Genomic DNA, 24150 nt, shown 5'->3' with positions numbered 1-24150 from the left:
CAGAGCTACAACATTACAGCTAGCTAACTGACACTACTTCTGCTACAAAACAAACAGTGATGTAGTATGCAGCTCAGACTCTCCAAAACATCTGAACAAAAAAATAACTAGGCAAATATTAAATAAATTAATAAGAGTGTTTTATCCATAACTTAAAGAAATAGCAATAATTTAAATCAAATCCTTCTATGATGCAACAGTCTGTCATGATGTGTGTGGTTGAAATGTGGACCCAGATGCAGCAAGCAGTAGACGTAAAAGTTCTGCTATACATTTAATAAAAAAAATAAAAACAAAAGACAAAGTCCAAGGAACAAAAATAAATCCAAACCAGAGACATGAAGAGACCATGAGGAAACCAGGGAGATGGGATGAGGACCGCGGAGTAACAAGACGAACCAGGCAGTAACAGTCTGTGATTTGACTAATTAGAGATGTGATTACATGTTCATCTGCTAATTAAAAAAATTATAATAATCTCTTTTATGTGGCAAAACGTTAGTTTGGTATTAAGTGGAGCTAATGTGCTAACAAACATCAAGTTAAGGACAAACATAAATACAAAAAATAGAAAAAAAGCCCTGATGCCACATTGTGAAAAACTATGTGGCATCACATAGTTTTTCACTTCTTTACGAATAACTAAAATGTCCTTCGTAAAAGAAACTATGAATCTTGTGACTTTAAAGAGAATAAATGTAACAATAAATTCATAAGGAACACTTTGTTTTGGACAAAAGGACTCTTTGTCTTTTTTCTATCTGTTTTATCTGCTCAAACGTGCATGGCTGCACAATTACATAACCATAACATTTAAGACTTACAACAGTCACAGGTGAACAAAAACTGGTTAAGGCAGGCCGACACCTTAGAAAGGGAGCAGAATGAGAGAAAATAAAGCAGAACTCGCTCTACTATCTTTGCTTCACTTGGTGTCACCCCTAAGATGAGCTGAGTGGAGCTCAGCGTTGGACGATGAAATTCACTCTGTATGACCTGTAACATTTGATCATTTTCAGCATTAAAGACTGACCAAAGAACGATAGATTTCCTCTGTCCCAGTCCAGATTCACTCTAATCCTCTGGATCTTCTTCTGGACTGAGAGAAAAATGAGAGGAGCTGGTGGAAACTGTTTTATATTTATCTTCATTGAACTATATATTTTCAATTTTACGCATTGCATCATGGGAAGAAGAACCTTTCCGAAGCGCGAAAACTGGTCTGACGATATTTCAAGCTCTCACTAACCGGACCCTGGAACATCTGTGTTTTGGACTTCGGTTGGATTAAGAGTTGGAGGAACTTTTCTGGCACCTCCGTGGTAATATAAAACACATCAGAACACATTTTATGTGTACAATGTTTTGAAATATTTGTAGTTAGTTGATGTTTGACTTCGCGAGTATATAATAGCAAACTATTTTGCAGTCTTATTTTAACAAAAAAAAATTATATATTGTTTTAAAATGATGTGTTTGTTTGTAAAAGAAACGCGTTCGCTGCTATATTATTATTTGTCCTTTTTTTTTTTTTTACCGAACTCAGAGTAGCGTCCATTAATGTCGTTATCTCATGATGAGTTCCACTTTCTACCTGGTTTTCATTTGTCCATCTTTAAAATAATATTTGCCACATAGCTCTCTTAAATACCGGTATGTATGACAGTTAACTTCTGCTGTGTTAGTTTCTCTTGACCTAGCTTTCGGCTACGGCTATATGGTCTCTATTTATTTTTTTCAAACTAAAATAGGCGCGTGAAAGCTAACCGTTCATGGTGTAATGTTGCTTGTCGCAATTGTGCTTTTTAAAAATGTCATGCTACGGTTGTCTTATTTACTAAACATGATTTGATCTCCCAGTTGTGAACATGAATGCAGGTGGTCAATTAGCTTCGATAAATATAGTTTCCATGCCCAGATCATATGTGTTAAGTTTTGAGTTTTACCATTAGCCCAGGGGACAGACAAACGTAGGTTCAAGAGGGTGTGGGGGCTCGGGGGGAGATTTTTTTTCTTTCTTGCAATTCTAAGTTTTTACTGATATACCTGCTTGCAACCTATTTTGGGTTACTTGTAGCCTACCATAAAATCTATCTGCTGTAAATAGTACTTTTCTGTTGATTTTATTTAATTATTGGAAGACTTGCATGTTTTGGTGTTTATATTCTCTCATTTTGTTTTCTCAACAGTTGCATCCAGACAGTCCTGAACTTTACCTGCCAAGCAACTGCACATCTTTATAATGGGTGTGTGTCCACACTTGTTTTTATTTTACTCAACCTGGTAAACCTTTAATTTAAATTTATAAATGTATGATGTTTTCTAGAATAACATACATGTAATGTTTTGTTATCTGTGTCTTTCCAATAATGTTTAATGCTCAACTATCTAACTCTTATGATAAATATTTTTTTTGTACATATTTGTTGAAACTCAATATGTCGTGACAGTATTGCACGAGAGATAATCTGTGGAGGAGATTGATATATTCACAGATTATTTCTCTCATAGCATAAAGTCATATAGTCACTTCACTGTTGCCAATTCAGCGACTTTTTTTCTGCACTTAGCGACATTCAGACAAAAAAAAAATCAGTATCAGCCAAAATCAGAATTGACAGGTCAGACTTTTTAAACATTGTCCAGAAAACGGCAATTGGCGCACTCCTAGCATATTTTTTTTTTTAGCTGTCAGAATTCATCCAAATTACTCAACGATGTTGTTCATCAAAGAGCTATTTGCAACTGGTGAGACGCTAATGAGAAAGGTGATGTCCTGCTGTAATGCAATTTGGAAGTGTTTTGTAAAATGTTGGCTCATAACCTGAACTGTGTCTGTGTTAAACTTGAGTACCCTTTTCCTTTGTTTAGAGTTTTTCTAGACTTACACCCTGAACAAGGTCAACTGAGAAACAACTTTTCACTGAAAGTCCATGGAAAATTTGAGCCTTTTAAAGTTTTAGAATTAAATGTGGATGTTCTCTCAAAGGTGTCAGAAGAACTAAGTGAAAAGATTTTCTAAACTATCGCTAGAGATGCATTCTACTCTGCTACTGGACTGCATTTAATGGCACTAGTTGATTACCCAGATGGTCACTGTTTTGTGGAAAAAGTCAAACGTCACTTGGAGAATCCTGTTCCTCCAAGGAAAATGTTTGCATCTACAAAAAGAAAGATCATGAAGACTTTTTTTTCCTAATGAGGACTTGTATTCAGATGAAAATTGTCTGAGTGCAGATTATACTTGGGCAGGCATGGATCCTGAACAATTTTTGAGTGATGCGAAACCAAACGTGGAACCAAATATGAAAGGAGAGGTATGGTGGAAAAAATTCTAGTTATAGATCTAGCTATGCTGCTTATAAAATGAAGCACATGAACCTGTCTGGGAAGAAGTAAAGGACATAGATTTTGTCTTTTTCGACGAGATGGAAAGAAAACTGCTGAGACATCTTCCAACTTCTCTGTGGCAATGATGATGTAGTTAAAGGCTGTTTAAGATAATAAAAAGTGACAACCCACTAGTTACTTACAAGCTTATACGGTGTTTCAGACAAACCCTGGCACGTTCTAGGAAAATCAAAAAGACGATCTCAGAAAGGCATGGAAATGCATTCATCATGTCTGTTGTGGAGATGATTCAGACGTTCAGAGGAAGAACCCTCTAAAAATGGACCAAACATTGAGCCTCGCCCCGCCTCCAACTCAGGACCAACAAACTGAAAGCCAGGACGCAGGTGAAGCCTCTACAAATGTTTCTGGTGATCCTCTTTTGGAGTCAGTCAACCCTGAAGAGCAGCACAAAAACCTCAGGAACAGTTACTGAGAGAGACTGGTTTCCTTGCTTCAAACATTCAACATTTTGCACTTCCAATCAGATGTTTTGTATTTTTACAAATTTAATGGTAAATTCATAAAAAAGGAGAAAAACAAACCAATGTGCTTTATTTTTCAGCATATATTACACCAATTTATTTTGATACTGTATTTATTGTAAAACCTGTAAATTATTTACTAGATTTTATATTCTTTCAGATTTTTTTTGGTTGCTTTTAGAAATTAAATGCATTTTAGAAAAATAGATCTGCTTTATTTTTTTCAGATATTAAGCTAATATCTTAGTATTTATTACGAAATCTGAATGTTAGAATAATTTGATATCATGAAAGATGGAAGTAACTTGAGTCATTTTGTCTTATTTTAACAGACTTAACAGTAAAGCTGGGATGTAAATAAATAAATAAATAGCAACCAGCTTTTAGTCTCCACAAACTTTTTGTCCATTTTTTCTTTTTAACATCGGCTGGGGAAGGTGAACCTCCAATCAAGAGGAGGTTTCAGGGGTGTCCAAAGTCAGTCCCTGAGGGCCGACATCCTGCATGTTGTAGTTCTCTCCCTGGTGGTAGGAACCTTTTCAGCATGTCGATGTTCTTCTTAGGCCTCTAATGAGCCATCATTGGATCCAGGTGTGTGAAACCAGGGAGAGATGCCGACCTTCAAGCACCGACTTTGGGAACCACTGCTTTACATGTGGTTTAAATAGATAAATGTAACATTCATTCTATTTTGTATTGGTCTGTCATGAAATCTCAATAAAATACATTGAAATTTTTGTTTGAAATGTGATAAAAATTTAAGAGTGAAAATATTCAACCCTTGCATCAGCTTTAAAAAAAAAGAAGTTTTGACCAGTTTCTTTGAGAAGTTTTTAATCCAAATCCAAACGTTTTGATTATAAATATTTTTGTATTGTTTGACATGAATAATTGTGAAACAAATTTACCTCCATAGCTGCTCTTTACATTTACTTGAGTAGAACTGTGTTGAAGTAGTTCTCTTTCTTCATAATTTCTGGATACTTTGTCCACCTCTGTGGAAGATACATTTTTAATATTTTATTTCAGAACTGTCATGTTCAGAAAAATAACCAACAAAAACTTCCATTTACCGTATTTATTTATTAAGAAACACTATAAAGTTAAATTTATACGTAATCAGAGAATTATGTACAATAAATTCGGCCACATTAAAGTTGTTTTCAAGCATTAAAAGCCTAATTTAAAACTTTTTATTTATCTTGCCTGAGTGTCCCGGTTCATCCCCTCTTCATAGGACACAGGAAATATCTCGAGAAAATCCGAGAAACAGTCTTTTTCACTTGGCGGAATATAATTTTGTATATGTCCTACATTTTTAAATTAAAATTAGTTTTCCTCTAAATATTTCTTTTAATCTTTTAAATGCTGGCATTGTGTTTTTTTTTTACATCAATATAAAGTACAATGTACACGGAACGTTTTCAGGTAAACTACCGGAAGTAAATGTCAGTCGGACTCGAAAGGGCGAAGCACCGGCTGAATACATGTGAGGTAAACATTAGAAATTTCTGTTATTGCTGTCAGCCTGTAGATTTGAAAATGAATTAATATTTTTTTTGAGGTGTGTGTTCGTTGTACATGAGGTTGTCTTACTTTGCTCAGTCTATCTGTGTTTCAATCTAATATTGAACATGAAATGATCACGAGTTTATTCTCTTGTTTTCTGTTCCTCTGTCCTGTAAAACAGCTTAATGTTACCTGCAAAAATATCTCAAACCTGGATTTTAATTTCAGATTCCTCCTGTGGACCTCAGTAATCCATTTAAAAAGGACAGAACGACCACTATGACTGTGCCGTCAGCTCCTTTATCCATTTGATCTGTTTGCACTTAGACAACACGCAGTTTCTTTTAAATTTTATTCCCACTACTGTTTGAATTTGTAACAATGTTTCTCATCCTCCTCCAAGCAACCTGAGACTTATGTTCAATGTATTTTGAATATTTTATGTTTTTCTCCTATTCATAAACCCTTAAACTGTTTACGTAGCTTCATAAAGATCGAGCAATATTGTTTTTTTATTGTATAGTTTGGTTTGATTAAATTTTTATCAATCCCACGAACCCAGACCAGGACAGATCAGTTAGAGGTAATATATATAAACTTTTTTTTACTGTTATTAAACTGATTATCCAAAGTAACCTACAAAAATGTTGAAGAACTAATGAGTTGAACAGTTTAAATATATTTTCAGAGAAAAATGATTAAACCCTAAATACCTTTTGACTATAAAAACAGAAATGCCTGTTCACATAAGAAGCTGATCCATTTTCTAACATCTCTGTCTCCTTTAAGGTTTGTTGCTGAAATAACTGATGCTGCTCCTCACACATCAGTAGATGTCTGGATGGCCGTGTTTGCTATAGGCTGCTGGTGTTTGCTGTTCTTGAAGTGACTTTGGTTTTGTGGATTCGGCACAATGCGGCGGCTTTACATTGGCGGGTTGAACCACACGGTGACCCAGAAGGATCTGAAGGACCGGTTCGGAAAGTTCGGAGAGGTTCAGGATGTAGAGCTGCGGACCAGGAGGGATGAGGAGGGTGAGAATGCTCCTGATGGTCTGAGACTTGTAAAATAAGTTCATGTGTTTTAATGTCATAACCACCAACTGGAAGTTATTCAAAATCATAGCTGTCATGTATAACAAATGAGAATCAGTAAGACTCTCACTCAGTGAGGCAGTTAATGAAAACATGAGCTTTAAGATAAAGATCTTAATACATAAGACAAATAAAAAGCATTATAATTAAGAAATATGGGCATAAGAAAGTATGTCTAAAAGCTTCTGAAATATTATTGGCTAAAGTTTCTGTTTAATCTGCCAAAGGAGCCTCATCGGAACGCATATTTAAATTTTTTGAGTATTTCAGTGTATTGTGGTGATATGAATATTTCTTCACTGCTTCAGTTAAACACCCTACAATTCTGCACTGCATGACTATGACAGTCACATGACCAAACAAGAACAGGGTGGAAATAAATATAAGATATTAATATTGTCCCAATTTTTACTTATTGGGCTGAATCCAATGTGTAAAAGAAATGACTAACAGCAATGTTTACGCTGATATATTGTGCATTTCTAGTTTTTTTTTTCTCTTGCATGATGGCACCCAGATGACTATTTAATGAGGGTTAAACTTAACAACAGTTTATAAACAAAACTTCTGAAACCAACATCATAAATCATCTTTATGTTTAAATGTTATCTAATTTAGATACTTCTCAATATAAACAGTTTTCTCAGTTTTGTTACATCATTTATTTTAATTTCACATCAAAACTGCATTGAAAACTGAGTAGTCTTTCAACCAAATTAATGGATATAATTTGTCTTTGAATATTTATTTCTGTTGAATCCTTAAATATTCTGCAATATTTTCCAATCAAACCAGGAAATGAATGACTTTAAGGGTTTCTGGTTAAAATCAGGATTCTTCTTAGAGAACATCCTCCCTTTTTCCTGCCACGGCTCCATCAGATGTCCTGATGTTATTGTCTTATTTTTGTCCTGCAGGTGTTCCTTACAAAACATTCGCCTACATCAACATCAACATTTCTGAAGCAGACCTCAAGAAATGTAAGTGAAGAAACTTCTACAGTCAATATTTCCACCTTAAAGCATCTGCAGGAAACTTTCTCTGTAAGATAAAATAACTTCATCCTGTGATCTGATGAAAGTGAGATATTGTCAGACATGTAATATTTATTTATGATCTTTAGAACAATCAGGTTATAGATTTTTATCTAAAATAAAGGGCATCCTGCTGATGACAATGATGTAGGAAGTTCTTAATGAAATTAATCAGTGCTGAACCTCAATAGAACAAATTCAGAGGAGGTGAAATTTTCTCCATCTCCCAGTTTTTCTGTTTACTATCTTAGATTTATATGACATCAGAGTTCAGGTCATTTTACGTCTTTGTGTTTTCTCTGCAGGTATGACGGTTCTTAATAAATCCAAATGGAAAGGAGGAACTCTGCAGATTGAAGCAGCCAAGGAGAGCTTCCTCCACAGGTTCATTTTATTACTGAACTTCACATCCTGGGGAGGGAAATTTCATTTTATACAGAAGATCTGGTTATAAAATTCAGGAAGCAGAGAAAGATTTATGTCTGTGGCCTATTTACAAATGAAAATATTTTAAAAAGCTGCTGGATTTACGGATTGAAAAAATAGTTTTGTCTGACGTGGGGATGCACTGATCAGGATTTTACCAGCTGATACAGATTTTCAATTCTCTAATTTCTGATTTGCAAATCAGTTTTGAATAAATCAGTAAAATAAAAATAAAACTCAGTGCTTCAATAGTTCAGAAATTCATCACAGATCAGAGCTGATTTAAGGATAAGTTGGCTGATTATCACCAGTGGTCAGTTAATTAAAAATGGCATCTAGTGCTGTTTATATTGCAATTTTATGACTGTATAGTGATTGTATAGAGCATATATCAACTTTCATTGTAGGTTTTATGATATTAACCTGTTTTCTTAACTCACATTGATGGAAACGACCTTAAACTCAATTTGGTCCAAAGCATCTTTAATTGCACATTGTCCAAAAACAAATTCATCGGTTGTTAGAATGAGAACATCAGAGACTTTCAATGGAAAGAAAAGAAACTCTACTTATAAATATATTTTATATAAAAGATAAACATGGACAAGACATTATTAAATCAAGGCTATGATGCATCAATTTTCCTTTCAATTTTCTCAGTGAAACTTTAATCAACAGTCAGTAAAAACAAATTTATCACAGCTTGTTCTCCTTAATTTATTTATTCCCTCATATAGAAATGAACACTACAATACATTAGTTTGTTTTAAATAAATACTCTGCCTCAACTTTGATAACAATAAAATAAACATTTTACCATTTAAAATCTTGTGTAAGTATTTCAGGAAATAATTAGTATTTTCTTACAAACCTAAACCAGTCCAATTGTTTAAAATCTCGATTATTTTAACAGAATCAGTTCTGATGAACAAGAATCTGATGCTTTAATTACCAGAGAGAAAAAGATCCCATGTGATTAAACCCTTGAATATATTTTATAATGTTTGATTTCAGTGTTTTTGAGATAATGTTCTGTTTACCAGCTGCAGCAGACCTGCTGATCTCCAGCAGTCGTTGGTTGAGATTCAAAATAATAAGTCAATTAATAAATGTGCTGCAGGTTGGCTCAGGAGCGTCAGGAGGCAGCAGAACATCATCTTCAAAGATCTGTAAAAGAAGCAAAGAAGCAGAAACTTCTGGATACATGGAGCAAAGCTGGAGTCCAAAACTTCACCATGAAGGCTGCGGTGCCGGGATCTGAAGTACCAGGATGTAAGGTTGGTTTGTCAGCTTCTTCCTGTTCCTGATAAATCTGCTGAGATGTTCCTCATCTAAATATGAAAACCTCACGGAGTTTGATGTTTGATCACTGAGATCTTCATAGGGAGGATTTTTACTTTCTTCCAAGTGTTGAACAATGGAAACATCTTGTCAGTGAAGGTGTGTGTGAAGGTGTGTATGTGTGTGTTAGTATCCAGATCATAGAACGACAGCTTTCCTCTGTCCCAGTCCAGATTCACTCTGATCCTCTGGATCTTCGTCTGGACAGAGAGAAACGTGACTGGAGCTGGTGGAGACTCTGCTTTATATTTACCTCTATATAACCATATAGCCAACCATCCAGACTCTATCTCTCCCTTCCTCTGGACTGACTCTGGTATCACACCGAGCACCCAGCCTTCACTGTCTCCAACTTCAACATCCCAGCTGTGGTTCCCAGAGTTAAAACCCTCAGAGCTCAGGATGGATTCCCATTCATCAAACCTCTCTGGATTATCAGGAAGCTGCTGTTTCTCTTCTCTAGTGAAACTGGTCAGATCTTCAGACAGGATGACCTTTGACCCAGCAGTGTTTGGGTCCAGAACCAGAGGAGTGTAGGTCACCATGTTCTCCATGTTGCTCCAGATGTTAAAGACCAGGTTGCCCAGATGTTTGGCCTGGTCTATCAGAGCTCCTGAGGGCAGCTGTGGATCCTCCAGCAGGGGGCAGCGCTGGACTCTTTCCACTGCAGCCTTGTAGTTGTGCAGGAATGAGACGTCTGCAGCTCTCAGCTCTCAACAACTCAGTTTTTGTCGCTAAATGTGTTTTTAATGTAATGCTTATTATTCTCTGACTTCTTTTTCTCATACTTTACTTTTTGCTCAAGACAGAATCAGGTGTTTTAATCTGAGCTCCATACGGACATGTTTACTGGTTTCATCTGTTGGTCTCTATGAAACGCAGGTTTGTGCATGTAGGTAGAGATGTTGACTCTGTTCTCTGGTTTCAGGACTGGGTGGTCAGTAAATTCGGTCGAGTCCTTCCTGTGCTGCAGCTCAGGTGTCAGAAAGGCAGCAAAGCTCGAACAGTGAAGTACGACCCATCAAAGTACTGCCACAACATCCGCAAACTGGACCGGACCGATCCAGATAAGACTCTGTCAGTCACCCAGCTCACCTGGCAGGTGGAGGGAGGGGATGATGACGTCAGCAAGAGGAGGAGGGGGGAGTTCCCCCCATACGAGCCAATCAAACCCAAGAAGAGTCGCACGGATCCGGGTGACTCCCTTGATGCTTTCAGCAGGAGCCGGTAACTTTTTAACATTTTCTCATCTGTTCCCAAGGAACAAAGCAGCAAAGCACAAATTAGCACTATGTTGATGTGACAACATCTCATGAATGTTGAGGAAAAACGTTTTCATGGTCTGTCGTCGGCCCGGTTCTGATAAAAGATAGATTGATGGATCTCTAACCTCAGTGTGCCTTGTTGGTTCTGTTCGCATACAGAAACCCAGTGTCCTACTTTGGTTCATTTAAAACTTGGTTTGTGGTGATTCTTCTCAGCTTTTTCCCAAACTGATTAGTTTTCTATTGGAGCCTCCTTGGCTCTTCCAGTTTCCTGCAGCCTGTCATGTTTGCTGCAATCAGACCTTGAGGCGGTTCTGTAGAGGCTCCTTAGAGCTGATTTAATGAGGTCCATAAATTAGATATGCAGGGTCAATCAGAGGCTGCTATCAGCCCAGATAACATTTTAAACCCACCTTTATGGAGGCAGCAGAGGCAGAGACTCGAGTTTAAAATTTGCAGGTTAAACCCGGATATGGAGACTAAATAATCTTGAGAGGTTCTTAATAAGGTCCAGTTAACTTCTGGTTGTATTCTGTCATCTCTTTTGTTGATGTGAATATGGGCTGGAACCTGAAAGTTGTGGTTTGTATGGACTCGAATATATTATTTTGTCTTAGAGACATACAGCCAAAAGTGTCAAATAGCTAAAATGATATTATATCTCCTGCTCCATCTGGGTGTCATCATGGCTGACTCGGTTAAACCCAGATATTTCATTTTTGTCTTACGGAAATTCAGTACTGACCCAAACATGTAGAAAACAATTCAGATTAGATGATTGATTTGATATTTTAATACAAATGTATCTATTGTGACTTATTTTGTAAGCATGTGCCGTCAAAATAGGTAGAGAGTCTATTGTCAATTTACTAGAACTTGATGTTCCACTGTTCAGTTTAAAACCATTAAAGCATGTAATGCCTACTGTTGAGCATGGTGGAACATCTGTGATGCTGTGGGCCTGTTTCTCCACCGGAGTTCCAAACACTGAAGAATGATTGTATTTTTTGATAAAGGCAGCATGTTTTAATCAGAAAGAAGTTTTTTGGATTTCTTTAAGAACTGCAGCTGCCAGGAAAAACAATAGAACTTGTCCAGATGTAGAAAGATTCTTTGAGGCTTTATTTTAAACAATCACATGGCCTTGTTATGAGAAACTCCAGCAGTGATGATTCTGTGAAACTCTGGAAGCGACCAGTGGAATTAGAACCACAGGATTTTATGTAGGTCCAATAGTTTTACTGGACAATTTAAAACACACAGACAGACGTGGAAATCGATCTGTATTCGTTCCGTGAATATCAAAATGTGGAAACTTTGGGGTCCTTTGACTAAGACTTGTATGGAGATGCACCATTAAAATCTCTCTTACGTCTTGGGAAGAGAGAGTTTGTGTTGATTTAAAGTTTATATTTTCTGCCACTGATTAGTTCCCAACCAATTGGCGCCCAGCGTGGTGCAAACGACAAAAACGGAGGTGAGGGGCGCCCTCTAGATGAGGTCACACTGAGTAAGTGTGATCATTGTCAGGGTTCTGATCCTGCAACAAAAGATTAATTCATTTTTTAAAGCTTACTGGTTGTTTAGCAGACTAGTGGTCCACATAGACACAAAAAACTAAAGTTACACGATTCACAACAACTAACACACTAACAGATGAAGAGGAACAGTAATGAAACATGTAGAGCAGGTTTATAATCCACGTTTCTTCGTTTCTTCTTCTGTTAGATCCGAACGGGCCCAGAACTCCGACAGAAACACTGAAGTCCATCAGCTCACCAACGGCGCTGATCTCCCAACCAATCACAGAGCAGCTCAGAGGGAGGAGAGGTGGTTCCTTGACAGCGACGTCGATTCGGACGAGGAAATCCGCACTCTGGCGGCCGCCCAGCAGAGCTCCCATGATGCACTGCAGCAGGAGGCGGAAGACGACGACAACCTGGAAGTGGTGGGACTCGACTACCTCATGAAATCAGGACCCAACGGTAACAGAAATTCTTTAAACGGGGATTTTCTATCAATATGTCATCAATATGTCATCCCAGTCATTTAAAGGAATGACCTTTGATCCCTGAGAGACATCAAGTACAGAATCATCACTAGCTGGTAGAACCTCATGAGGCTGGATTACTCTGGAGAACCAGCTCTACAGTCCAGACTTCACTGAGCAGAGAAGAAGCCTGGTGTTGATTTCAGAGGAGTCTGCATTCCTGGTGGACATCTTGAGATGAGAAGAATCTGACAAAATATCACCTGGAGGGAAAACCTGGTGGGCCTTCAGGGTTTAGGAAGAAATGGGAACATTAAAAAAGTAGAAAAAACTTCACTGAAATTCAGGAGTCAATGAAGGCTTTGATGAAGCTCTTTAAAGCAGTGGTCCCCAATCACTGGTCCGTGGACCAATTGGTACCGGGTCCGCTCAACTAAGAAGGTTGGGGACCACTGCTTCAAAGTACAACCTTAGAAACAGCAAAAAGTAAAAACTAACCTTTGACCTGCCCTGATTTCTCCATTTGATTCCAGAAGATGAGGAAGACTATGACTCTGCTGGCACAGATGAACTGTTTGAATCCAGAAGAAATCCACCTGCCCCCCCACAGGAGAAACCTTCATCACCAACAGCCCAGCAGTTTTCAGACAAGAAGAGACAAATGAAAAGAAAAACTACACCTGGAGACGTTTCCTCCAGTAAAAACTCATCCTCTCTGCAGAGAGAGAACCCAGCTGGCGTCCGCCCTGCGATAAAGCACTCATCAGATTCACACAGTGACGAGGATGATGAAGAGGAGGAGGGAAACTCTTCAGACTCGTCTTCAGATTTTGATTTTCCAGCCCTGTTTTCTGCCAACTCCAACCATCTGAGGATCTCCTTGGCTGATTTACAGAGGCTGGCTGAGAGCAAAGTTCCCAGCTTCCTCGGATCCGGACTGAAACCGGAGTCTGGCCTCCCGGTTCGACTTGCACGCAAGGAACCCATCACCCCCGACGAGATCCTCGCCTCCATCATGGGGGAGGACAGCAGCAGCGACGACAAAGAACACAAGAAGAAGAAGAAGAAAGCAGAAGGAGTGACATCAGCGTCTCTGCAGCCCTCAGAGGAAACCGGGCCGGAAACTTCTCAAACTGACGGGTGTCTGAGGAGGAAGAGGGAACATGAGCGGAACGAAGCTGCAGGCAGCGAGAGACAGAAACATGGAGAAACATCAGAAGCTCTCAGAGAGTCACAGACCAACTCTTCCTCTGGGAGTGAAGAAGATGAGGAAGAGGAAGAAAAGATGATATCTGTGGAAGATCAGCCTTCATCCAGCAGCTCCTCTGAGGAAGAAGAGCAGGAGGCTGGAGCAGCTCCTCCTCCAGCTCCTGCGGCAGGCAGTGAGGAAGAGGAAGAGGAGGAAGTAGCTCCTCCCCGCGTGGCGTTGGCAGCCAAGGAGGAAGAGGAGCTGCAGAGGAAGGCCAACATGAGGAGGCTGGCTGCTGTCCAGCAGAGGCAGAAGGAGGCTGAGGAGCATAAGAAGCTGATCCAGAGAGCTCTGGCCAACCTGGTGGGTGTTCCTGGTTTTCCAACTGGTAGCTCGCTGTGGTTCTGGTGTCCAGTCTGTTCTGAATATCCTGGATGAAAGAGGATCGTTGCTCTTTACAACAATCTCCTCTGATTCCAGACCTCAGTATTTGTTTTAATAATCTGAACACTTCCACTAAAGCGCTAAAAGTGGAACTGATTTCATTTAATACTTTAACGTTTTTGCTAACTTTGAAAATATTTAGCGCACTTAACTTCCCCTAAATAACTTACTGGGCTTTTTTTTTTTTTATTAATCTTTTATTTGGAAAGGAAAATTACAATTACTTTGTACAATCCAGCTTCCACCACAATGGAAGTATGAGAAGGAATAACATAAGACAGGGTTTCACATGGCACAATTTTTACATTTTTGCCCTGATTTTCCGCCTTACGAACATTCAGAGTTCTAAGATTGTCGACTCGATAATAGTAACCGATCATCCCGCAATGTGTGGTGTGTTATGTAGATCATCTGGATCGCTCAGATCTAAAATCATGAACATGTTGGATTGTCTTGGCCCTTTTATCGCAGCATGAGGGGATTTCCCTGACTGGGAGCGAGAAGGCAGCCTGTTGAATGTGAAAATGACAGAAAATGTGACGTAAGCATGGAGGGGAATCCCAAACAGCTGACATGATATGTGTATATGCTTTCTCAAGGCAATATTACTCAGCTGAACGGGAGTAATTCAATAATTTCTCCGGTCGTCTGGGGAGTCTCTCTGCTGAGCAGCCATCTTTACCGTGTTTCGGCCAGAAGCCTCTTACTGGGCTGTTTGGTAAACTTTCAGTTGAATAAAGACGCAAGAAACTTTATTTCCTGGTTTCAAATTCAAATTTACCTTATTGATCCCAAAGGGAAATTAAATGTTGTTGTAACTCATATTAATTCGAATTCTTCAGAGTTATTGTAGATTGTGATTGGCCGTTGGCAGGAGAGATCTCTTGTAGCGGTCTGTATTACAGCAAATTTTAAGAAGCCTCTGACTGAAGACACTCTGTTTTCCCAAGTCAGCCTCAATAAAAGGATGGTCAGGGTTGTTAATCTTTTTGTTTAATCCTATTTTATTATTCCATCAGGAAGCTCCGCCTCCAACCACAGGGAAACGCATCGTCTTTGGTTCAGACGATGAGGAGGAAAAGCAGGAAGTTGTCAAAGAGTCAAAGAAGCCCCTGTTCCAGGACAGCCAATCAGAAGACGAAGCCACAGCTGAGGGAGCAGCAGCAGCCAATCAGAACGCCCCACACAAAGCAGTGAGTGAGGATCTGAGAGCGTTTGCTCAGCTCTAATCGTCCCAGTAGCTTCAGCACCTCTGCCTGTTTTCAGGAGCGCCTGAAGCCGTCGGGTCCGCAGCTGTTTGCTGACAGTGAAGATGATGAGGAAGGTGGTGAAGAGGAGGATGGCAGCAGATTTGACATCAGGCCAGAGTTTGAAGGTCCAGCTGGACAAAAGGTCTGGTTGTCATGTGGAGATCATGAACTGTAGTGCTGCCTCAGTCTGGTCTAGTTAAAGTCCTGGTTCTGGTTCTGAAACCAAGATGTTTGTTTGTCATCCAGCTGATGGCGCTACAGTCTCGCTTTGGGACGGACGAGCGATTCCGGTTGGACTCCCGCTTTCTGGAGGAAGAGGAGGAGGAAGAGGAAACAGGTCAGGAGGAAGAGGAAGGAGGGATGTTGGTGGAAAAGTCTTGAGTTTGGTGTTTTTGTCTCAATATTCCTTTTTTTGAGGGACAGTTTTATTGTTTTTCTTTATTTATTTTGGATATTTAAAATGTCATCCTATTCCAGTATTTAAAAGTTCATTAGAAATGAGAGTTTATTGATTTTTGAGAATTTTTTATTGCATTATTATTATTGTTTATTACAATAACTTCTGAGACAATTTATCATCCAGCAGAATTTGTTATCATGACAGTAGTTGTCAGTGAACAAGTCAGATCAGAACCAGTTAGATTTTCTTTTAGGTTCATTGTTTCATGCCTTCTGTAACAACCTGATCACACTCCGATCCATCAGAACCAATGAGAACTTCTTCCTCTGTTCCTGTCCAGTCAGCAGTGAAGCTGCCGGACAATATGAACCTCCCTCTGTTACCTTTTCCATTTTTTGTTTTTCAGAAGTTCAGAAGAGTCTGATGGAGGACGAAGAGGCTCTGGAGGAGGAGAAGAAGAAGAATCTGTCCATCCTGCAGAGCGTCCTTGGAACCGGCCAACAGGCCGGCGGCAAAACGGCCGGCAAAGCCAAGCAGTTCAGGTGGGTGTCAGTCTGGTTTCCAGCTCCGCCTGGACTGAAAGGTGGAGTCTGAACAGATTAAAATCTGTTGTGTTTGTGTCTGCAGAGACGTGTCGGCGCTGCACTACGACCCGAGCAAAGAGGAGCACGCTGCATTCGAGACCAAAACAGAAGAAACCAAAAAGGAGAGGTAGAGGAGCCACCTCCATCCTCTGATTAAACTGACACAATCACTCATGACTTCTGATCACTTGAATCTGTGTGTAGATTCTGTGAAAGTTTAGCTCAGAAGATCCACAAATCATCAGAACTTTAAACTCGAGTCAGACTTTTCCCAGCAGGACCCTGAAGGTTTGTTCTGTTCGCAGCAAAGCGGCCCGCAGGAAGAAGAGGGAAGAGGCTCAGAAGCTGCCTGAAGTTTCCAAGGAGATTTATTTCCAGGTGTCCGGAGACCTGAAGGCCGTGTTCGGCCAGACGAACGACGGCTCTGCTGAGGGAGAGGAGGGGACAAACTGGGATGAAGAGGAGGAAGAAAAGGCAGGAGGAGAGGAAGAACAGCTGCTGCCCTCCCTCCTGTCAGCCGATCCCAGCTCCAAGTCAGAGGAATCCTCCGGATTCAGATTTTCTTTCTTTGGAGACGAGTCAGCAGCTGGAAGCGGAGAGACGGGTGAGTCTCATCAGTTCTGCTCATCAGACCCACACAGGGAGCAGATCTCTGTTCATCTCTTCAATCTTCACAACAGCTGAGTACAAAGCTGAGAAGATGAAGGCGCCGAAGGTCTCCTGGCACCAAGACCCACGTTTCCATGACAGCAGCTCTGAGGAGGAGGTGGAGGAGGATGAGCAAGAGGAGAAGGAGGAGGAGCAGAGCAGCGTTGAAGCTAAAAACACAAAGTGAGTGAAAAATCCTGCAAACTTCAGCAGTTTGGTTTTATTTTCTCCAGTAATCCAAACCTGAATGTGATCAGAGGAAACCAGCAGGTTTGACTTTGATTCATTGAAGTCAAGCCATCTTTCTTGTGATTGATGAATAAATCTATCAGTAAATCATAAATAACCTCCATAACAACAACTCGGTTATGGAGTTTCTTCTTAATAGATCAATTAAAGATTTAATCTGTGTAAACACTTCATCTTCCTGCTGTAACGTTTTGCTCTTTAGAGGTTCTGGAGAAGATAAAATAATCACTTTGAGTTCAGATTAAATCTCTTCCATTCGTTTTTATCTTTAACAGGGAGGAGACTCCATCACAGCCTGATTTCTTCTTCTTCTCTTCTGATGACCACAGACTGACAGGTGAGATCGACCTTCTGGGCTCCTTACTGACACTTTATGATGGTTTGATTTTCATTTGTGTTTGGAGCTCTAGACAGAATTACATCTTTAAATCTTGACTCTTCTCCTCTGTTGGAGTTTTCTTTAATCATGTTTAATCTCAGCTCTCTGTTTCGTCCTTCAGAGGGGCCCAAGTTGTTCTGTCGGACCTCCCAGCTGGAGGAGCAGAGGGAGCGGTGGGAGGAGAGGACCAGCACGCTCAGACAGGTTTCTATCAGCCCCACCAGAGATTACTTTAACTGATCAGAGTGATGCTGGTTGAAACAGCTGATCTTAAAGTCTACTTTGTTGCTCTCTAGAGGCAGAATGAATATCTGTTTCAAACTGCAGTTCCTTTAAATCAAACAAGCTGCAGAAATATCTTTACATGTTGGATCTGAGATGATCAGAAGCAGGAAAATGAAAAGTCTGACCCACATGGTTGTTTATCACAGAACATTTCAGCTCTGATCTTTCTGCAGAGAACAGAACAGTCAGAAATAAAGTTGTCTCTTGTCAAATAAGGCAGAATAAAGAAATAAATAAATCTGCTTTTATCCGTTTTCTCAGGAATACCGCAAGAAGCACAGAGATGCCAGGAGGAAGCTGAATAGCTCTCGGAAGACCTGAGGATCATGGGAAGTGTAGTCTCTGAAGAGTTTTGGTTTTCTCAGTCGCTGCTGAGTTTGAACCGGTTTTGTGCTGCAGATGAACAAAACCTTATTAATACAAAGCAAAAATAATAAAGTGTTGGAGACAGAAAGTGAAAATAATTTAACAAGATATTTTAAAGTATTATGTCAATACATTTTTTACTCTGCTCCCACATTACTGAAGTATTAAATCTCAAAGTTTTGATCTAATGACTCCTGACTGTCTGATTTTTGTAAAACATAATAAATAATTTTCTGAAATATTTGAAAATTTGTTCAGTTTGTTATGTATTTTAAAAGGTTTCATTCTCTTTAAATTGCTTGGCTATATATTTTCTTGTTGCTTTTAAAGATTAAATTTTTGAACAGTATAGATTGTTTTTTTCCACCACTGTACTTCTTGGGTTTCCACAGTTCAGTGATGTCAGAAAATTTTATGTTTTACAGCTTCTATTAATTTGGACTCTGGATTCAGATTCACTGACAGACAGGATGATTGAAATAAAACCCACTTTTATCAAATGAGTATGAAAAACTTTTATTCCATAAAAAATACACTTTTTTTTAGTTCAGTCAGTGTTTGTTTTTGTTGTTTATTTCATTACAAATGTGAATTATACCTTTGGATTTGTGACCTGGTGGTTGTCTCATTTTATATCTATACTTTTGATTTGATGGAAGTTAAAATAAGTTTATTAGCGTAGCACATTCCCAACAGCTTACAGTGATAAAAATATAATTAACATTACATTGCAGTGACAGAATAAAATTAAGATTATAATCCAGATCAGAATTAATCTGTTTTCCACTTATTATTAATCAAAGCACCTCTAATCTAATGGATTTTTAACCTTGATTTAAAGGGACTTTGTCTTTCAGTAGACTGAGTCTACTTGCTTCAGTTCAGCTCCAACTGAGGTGTTTCATCCCAGAATTAAATCTCTTGGCTACTATAAAAGTCACTAATTAATAGGTTTCATTTTGTTCTGGTCAGATCAGAAAAAACTGTTAAAGACAAAACTATAATCAGAGGAATAATCAGCTGACATAAACAAAATGCTTGCAAATTAGATACATTTTATTTGGTTCACAAATTCACAGACACCCTGAGTTAAGGGTTAGAGTAATCACAGAATTTATTTCATTATACAAAAATGGCAAAGGTTAAAACAAATGTATATGCCGGGAGCCTCTTAGCTGAAATCTAGTTAAAATCCATTTAAATAAAATAAACTAATTGGAGTGGGGTAGTAATAGAGAAAAGAGAAATAAATACACTTATGTGCTCCCTAACAAAAACACACTCACACAAAATCCCTGGTGAAAACAACAAAGAAATAAAACTTTCCCTCCACTCGTCTCTTCTGTCTAATAAAAATCCAGACAGCAAAAGTCCCGTTTAAAATTAGCCAGAGGGCTGACCGATAGGAGTTCCCCTTCCCTTAACCGAAACAAAACCCAAAACCGGTTTTGATCAGCAATTACCAAGAATAAATAACTCTAACCTGAAACTAAACTAAAGCTGAAACCGTAGCAGGCCAACTTCCTGATAAGTGAAACCAGTCAGATGCGCTCCTCCTGTGTCGCTCCCTCTGAAGGAATTTCGCCTTTTCTTATTCTTATTTATGGCGAATCACTTTCATACTGCCACCTACTGTACATGTGTGTAGTAACGCTGCTTTACACCCATTAAACTCTATTTTTAAATTTTGTGTTATGAAAATAAATAAATATTGCTTCCTTCAGTTCCCAATGTTCCTTTAAGAAACCATTCCTGTTCTTCTTACTATTACTATTATTACTTACTAGGCTCATATTTTATAATTCATCAATACATGTCCTACATTTTCTTTCTCTCCACATCTTTCACATGCACTATTTTTCCCAATTAGACATAAAATGTCCATTAAATAGGTATGAGCTGATCATTATTACTTCTTTCCTTCTCTTTCTCTCACAATTTTTTTTTAACTAACAGACTTTGGTATTTTACATAAACACCTTCCTTTCTTATCTTCATTCCACCTTTTTTGCCAGAGTTACCAACACATTTGTAAATTTATTAAAGTTACATTATCTTCCTTTCTACCTATATGTTCACATATACTTTAATATTACATATCATCAGGCTCTTGGTAAAGATATTTCTCTTCTTGATATTAAATGGTTTGCCTTCAAACATTTAAGAAAAAATATTAAGATCAGAATCTGAACTGAAAACAAGCAAATGATCAGATCACATCACTTAGAGTTTCCTGATTAAAACATGTGATCAATAAGGTTTCATTTGGACTTTTTGTTCTTCATTCTGAGAACATCAGAGCTGCTGTTTGGTCACTGAGATCTTCATTGGTAGGAGTTTTACATGACTAGTGTTGAAATATGGAAACATCTTGTCAGTGAAGGTGTGTGTGAAGGTGTGTATGTGTGTGTCAGTATCCAGATCAGAGAACGACAGGTTTCCTTTGTCCCAGTCCAGATTCACTCTGATCCTCTGGAGTTTCTTCTGGACTTGGAGACGTGTCGATGCTTTTGAGGAACGTGCTAAGTACTCACCTTCATTGAACCATAGAACCAGCCACTCAGCCTGTAGGATTCCCTTCCTCTGAATAGACTCTATCACACCAAATGCCCATTCTTCACCATCTCCAATTTCAACATCCCAGCTGTGGTTCCCTGAGTTAAAACCCTCAGAGCTCAGGACAGAATACCCTGAACCAAACCTCTCTGGATTATCAGGAAGCTGCTGTTCCTCTCCTACAGTCAAACTGGTCAGATCTTCAGACAGGTGGAGTCCTGGATGAGCAGTGTTTGGGTCCAGAACTAGAGGAGTGTAGGTCACCATGTTCTCCATGTTGCTCCAGATGTTGAAGGCCAGGTTGCCCAGATGTTTGGCCTGGTCTATCAGAGCTCCTGAGGGCAGCTGTGGATCCTCCAGCAGGGGGCAGCGCTGGACTCTTTCCACTGCAGCCTTGTAGTTGTGCAGGAATGAGACGTCTGCAGCTCTCAGCTCCTCCTCTGTGGCTCTGACTGTGTCTGAAAGAGCTGCTATCTCTCTGCTCAAAGCCTCTATCTTCTCCTCCATCATCCCTCTCTTCTGCTCCTCTTCCTCCCTCAGTGCAGCCAGCCTGGCCTCCTCTTCCTCTGCTAGAAACTGATGAAGCTTCTTAAACTGCTCAACAATCTGCCTCTCTGTGTGTCGGGCCTGGACCTTCAGGTGGTCTGCGGTTCTATAAACCTTTTCCAGAACTTTCCTCCTGAGGTCCAAGTTATTTTTAATAGGCTCCAGAGATTCTTTAATTTTGCTCTTGAGTTGCTGCACAACTTCCTCAGTAGGATTAAATCTATGCCCGGTGTGTTTATCTGAGTGACTGCAGATGTGACAAACTGGCTGCTGATGGTCCAGACAGAAGAGTTTGAGTTTCTCAGAGTGCAGACTGCAGAGATCCTCTGAAAATGTCTGATCTCTGTGCTGTAAGAAAGTCTCACACAGGTTCTGCAGAACCAAGTTACAAAATGAATCTTTGGTGACTGATGGTTTCTTACAAACTGGGCACTCTCTTGCTAGTTTCTCTCTCCACCAGTCCTTTAGACACTCCTTACAGAAGCTGTGGCAACATGGCAGAATGACTTGATCCTTAAAGATGTCCTTACAGACTGGACAGCAGAGACCCTCCTCTGATCTGGAAGCCATTTTGTCTCTAAGAGAAGCTGAAAACAAAGAAGGTCCAGTCAGTCACGGCTCCCATCCCTCCTCTACTAACTTCATTTGAAAGCCTCTTGCACCTTTAACCAATTCTGTCCCATACTGCTAAGACAGTATGAGAGATGAATTTGCACCCCATGTTTCATACTCACTCCAGGGGAATTACAAACTGCATCAAGCCTTGTATTGTGTGCAAGCTATTTGATTGACAGTGGAGCTCATTTGAAGACTGGCTCTTGATTTCTGTCACTGCAAACTCCAAATATGTCAACAACTGAAGTGCACCAGCGAAAATGCCATTTGCTTTCAGAGAGCTGCTCAGTGTGCAGAAGTGTAAATATAAGTTTAATCCAGAGCATGCATAACCTTTAGGAGCAGAATGACCATGATTTTATAGCCCTGCAAGCTGCATGTCTGTCAGAAAAAAGAAACCCATAAGGAGGTGAGAAGCTGTGCAGCTCTGAGCAAAGCTAGCTATCAGCTACAGCTTTGGCTACATGGTGTGAATCACTGACTTTAGTTTGGCATATGTAATTTATTCTTTGTTTGGTATTTTCTATTAAATAAAGTTCATGCCTGGTTATTGGTTTACATCTTTTGATTGCATTATCTAAATTCTAATGATTCCACAATATAGATAAAGTTGTAAGTAATCATGTAATCTAAACAGTTTTCATTATGTTTGGGTCAGCAATTAATTTCTAAAAGAAAATATCAAATATCTGGGTTTAGTTGTGTCCATCAAAATATTGAGGTTCTTCACTGCTGACTAACAACTGTGTGCCCATGTTCCTGCCCATATTGATGCCCATATTGATGCCCAAGATAGGGAAGAGTAGATCGTAATTTAGACGACTCCAACTGGTGTAGAAGTGAGCCAGACATTAACCGTTTAGACTTGAGATTTGAAGATAGAGAAGCAGCCAAAGTGTTCTTGATCCAACTCACCTTCAGTGTGTGGAGTGTGAGCAGCTGGAAGCAGCAGAGTTGGATGTTTCCACTTTTCTCCCCTACAGTTGGACTCACTCAGAGGAAGCTGCTAGTTTGGTCTGAAGGAGAATCTGATCGTCTGCAGGAACCAACAGTCATAAATTGCTCCTTGATTTAGTTTAGGTGTGTTTAACCTGAACTACGAGTTAGACACACTTATAGTTGTGTTTGTTCAGATGCAAATTGGAAATTTGCATCTGAAATTTGCATTGAAATTTAGGTTTCAATGCATGTGAAAGTGCATCTGTAAACTGGGTGAGGCAGCAAGTACAAACTGCTGCCTCACCCATAACTGAGATAAGTTTTATTTCAAAGTCCATCATTCAGCCTGTGAGCAGCTATATAACTCACTTTGTTTTTTTCCTGCTCAGATCAGAATTTAACTTGTAATAAAAGCAATATGAATAAACTGTCCTCTGGCCTGAAGTAATTCAGTTCTGATTGAAACTTTTATCAATACATAGTTCCCACAATTCTGAATGGAAGTGATTTGTGCCATCTTGGTAGGTAAGGTAGGCAAAGCTAAACTATGACTTTGAGGCCAAGAAAAAGAAAATATAGTTGCACTCTTGATCAATGGGCAAGAGAAATACATGAACAAAATGGCTGCTGTTGGGATTGATCCGTACGAGACAGAGATGGAAAATATGCCAAGATGTGGACAAGTTCCCTCCGATCTCTTACAATGACTTAGATCACTACCAAATGAACACAAATAGTTTGTACACCGTGGATGAGCTTTGTGGCCTGAAATCCATGGATGTAGACATCAATGTTTAAACGGCTTTGTAAAGAACGTACAAACTCTTTGTGTGAATAAAAACGTTCTGGTAACTGGTTTTATATATATATATATATATATTATAGGCCTGTCACGATAAACGATAAATCAATTAATCGTACGATAAATTAAAACTATTCATTTTAATTATCATCTCAACTCCGGTGCTCTCCACTGACCCTCCCTTCCTCATTTCCTTAGTGTAATGCCCAGCACACACTATACCATCTTAGAGCTGTCGGCTGATTGTCGGCCCATTTTCAAAACCTGAGACCACACATTAACCGACAGAAATCCTAGGTATAACGGTTCGATCAGGTTCGATCGTGCCGTGCGGTGTCCAACAATGGGCACAAAATAATGGCTA

The 24150-nt window shown here is 39.3% G+C and overlaps 2 protein-coding genes and 1 long non-coding RNA gene across 4 annotated transcripts; 2 read left to right on the top strand and 1 right to left on the bottom strand.

Moving 5' to 3' along the window:
- The first annotated feature begins 846 nt into the window (after positions 1 to 846).
- Positions 847 to 3916, top strand: LOC122834229. The gene is made up of 3 exons (XR_006371157.1): positions 847 to 1322; positions 2190 to 2246; positions 2872 to 3916. It is a non-coding gene; the product is annotated as an uncharacterized LOC122834229 (long non-coding RNA).
- A 1371-nt stretch (positions 3917 to 5287) lies between these two features.
- Positions 5288 to 18572, top strand: nol8 (nucleolar protein 8). Of its 2 annotated transcripts, XM_044122443.1 has the most exons (18): positions 5288 to 5369; positions 6174 to 6418; positions 7396 to 7458; positions 7818 to 7896; positions 9059 to 9215; positions 10208 to 10506; positions 12273 to 12529; positions 13068 to 14086; positions 15187 to 15360; positions 15434 to 15559; positions 15664 to 15754; positions 16224 to 16359; positions 16445 to 16528; positions 16707 to 17005; positions 17082 to 17232; positions 17574 to 17635; positions 17799 to 17881; positions 18224 to 18572. In XM_044122443.1, the coding sequence occupies exons 2-18, from the start codon at positions 6298 to 6300 to the stop codon at positions 18281 to 18283; spliced, it is 3261 nt and encodes a 1086-aa protein (XP_043978378.1). In that variant the 5' UTR covers positions 5288 to 5369; positions 6174 to 6297; the 3' UTR covers positions 18284 to 18572. The 2 variants fall into 2 exon arrangements, with proteins under 2 accessions (XP_043978378.1, XP_043978379.1); XM_044122444.1 differs by lacking the exon at positions 5288 to 5369 and having other exon boundaries at positions 13071 to 14086.
- On the bottom strand, positions 9227 to 23063 carry LOC122834228 (nuclear factor 7, ovary-like). Its single transcript, XM_044122445.1, has 4 exons — positions 22961 to 23063; positions 21068 to 22017; positions 19135 to 19141; positions 9227 to 9736 (listed from the first exon to the last, which is right to left on the bottom strand). The coding sequence occupies exons 2-4, from the start codon at positions 21998 to 22000 to the stop codon at positions 9285 to 9287; spliced, it is 1392 nt and encodes a 463-aa protein (XP_043978380.1). The 5' UTR covers positions 22001 to 22017; positions 22961 to 23063; the 3' UTR covers positions 9227 to 9284.
- Positions 23064 to 24150: the final 1087 nt, after the last annotated feature.

This window comes from Gambusia affinis, linkage group LG07, assembly GCF_019740435.1.
Source record: "Gambusia affinis linkage group LG07, SWU_Gaff_1.0, whole genome shotgun sequence".
NCBI classification, from domain to species: Eukaryota; Metazoa; Chordata; class Actinopteri; order Cyprinodontiformes; family Poeciliidae; genus Gambusia; species Gambusia affinis.
Note: the sequence above shows the minus strand (reverse complement) of the source record. Positions and strands in the feature narration are given on the sequence as shown.

Excerpts from the sequence above, each read along its gene's own strand:
- nol8 (XM_044122443.1), top strand. The coding sequence starts at position 6,298 with ATGCGGCGGCTTTACATTGGCGGGTTGAACCACACGGTGACCCAGAAG. Across the intron at positions 15,560-15,663 it reads AAGGTCCAGCTGGACAAAAG|CTGATGGCGCTACAGTCTCG; the intron begins GTCTGGTTGTCA and ends TTTGTCATCCAG. Across the intron at positions 16,529-16,706 it reads GAAGAAACCAAAAAGGAGAG|CAAAGCGGCCCGCAGGAAGA; the intron begins GTAGAGGAGCCA and ends TTCTGTTCGCAG.
- LOC122834228 (XM_044122445.1), bottom strand. The coding sequence starts at position 22,000 with ATGGCTTCCAGATCAGAGGAGGGTCTCTGCTGTCCAGTCTGTAAGGAC.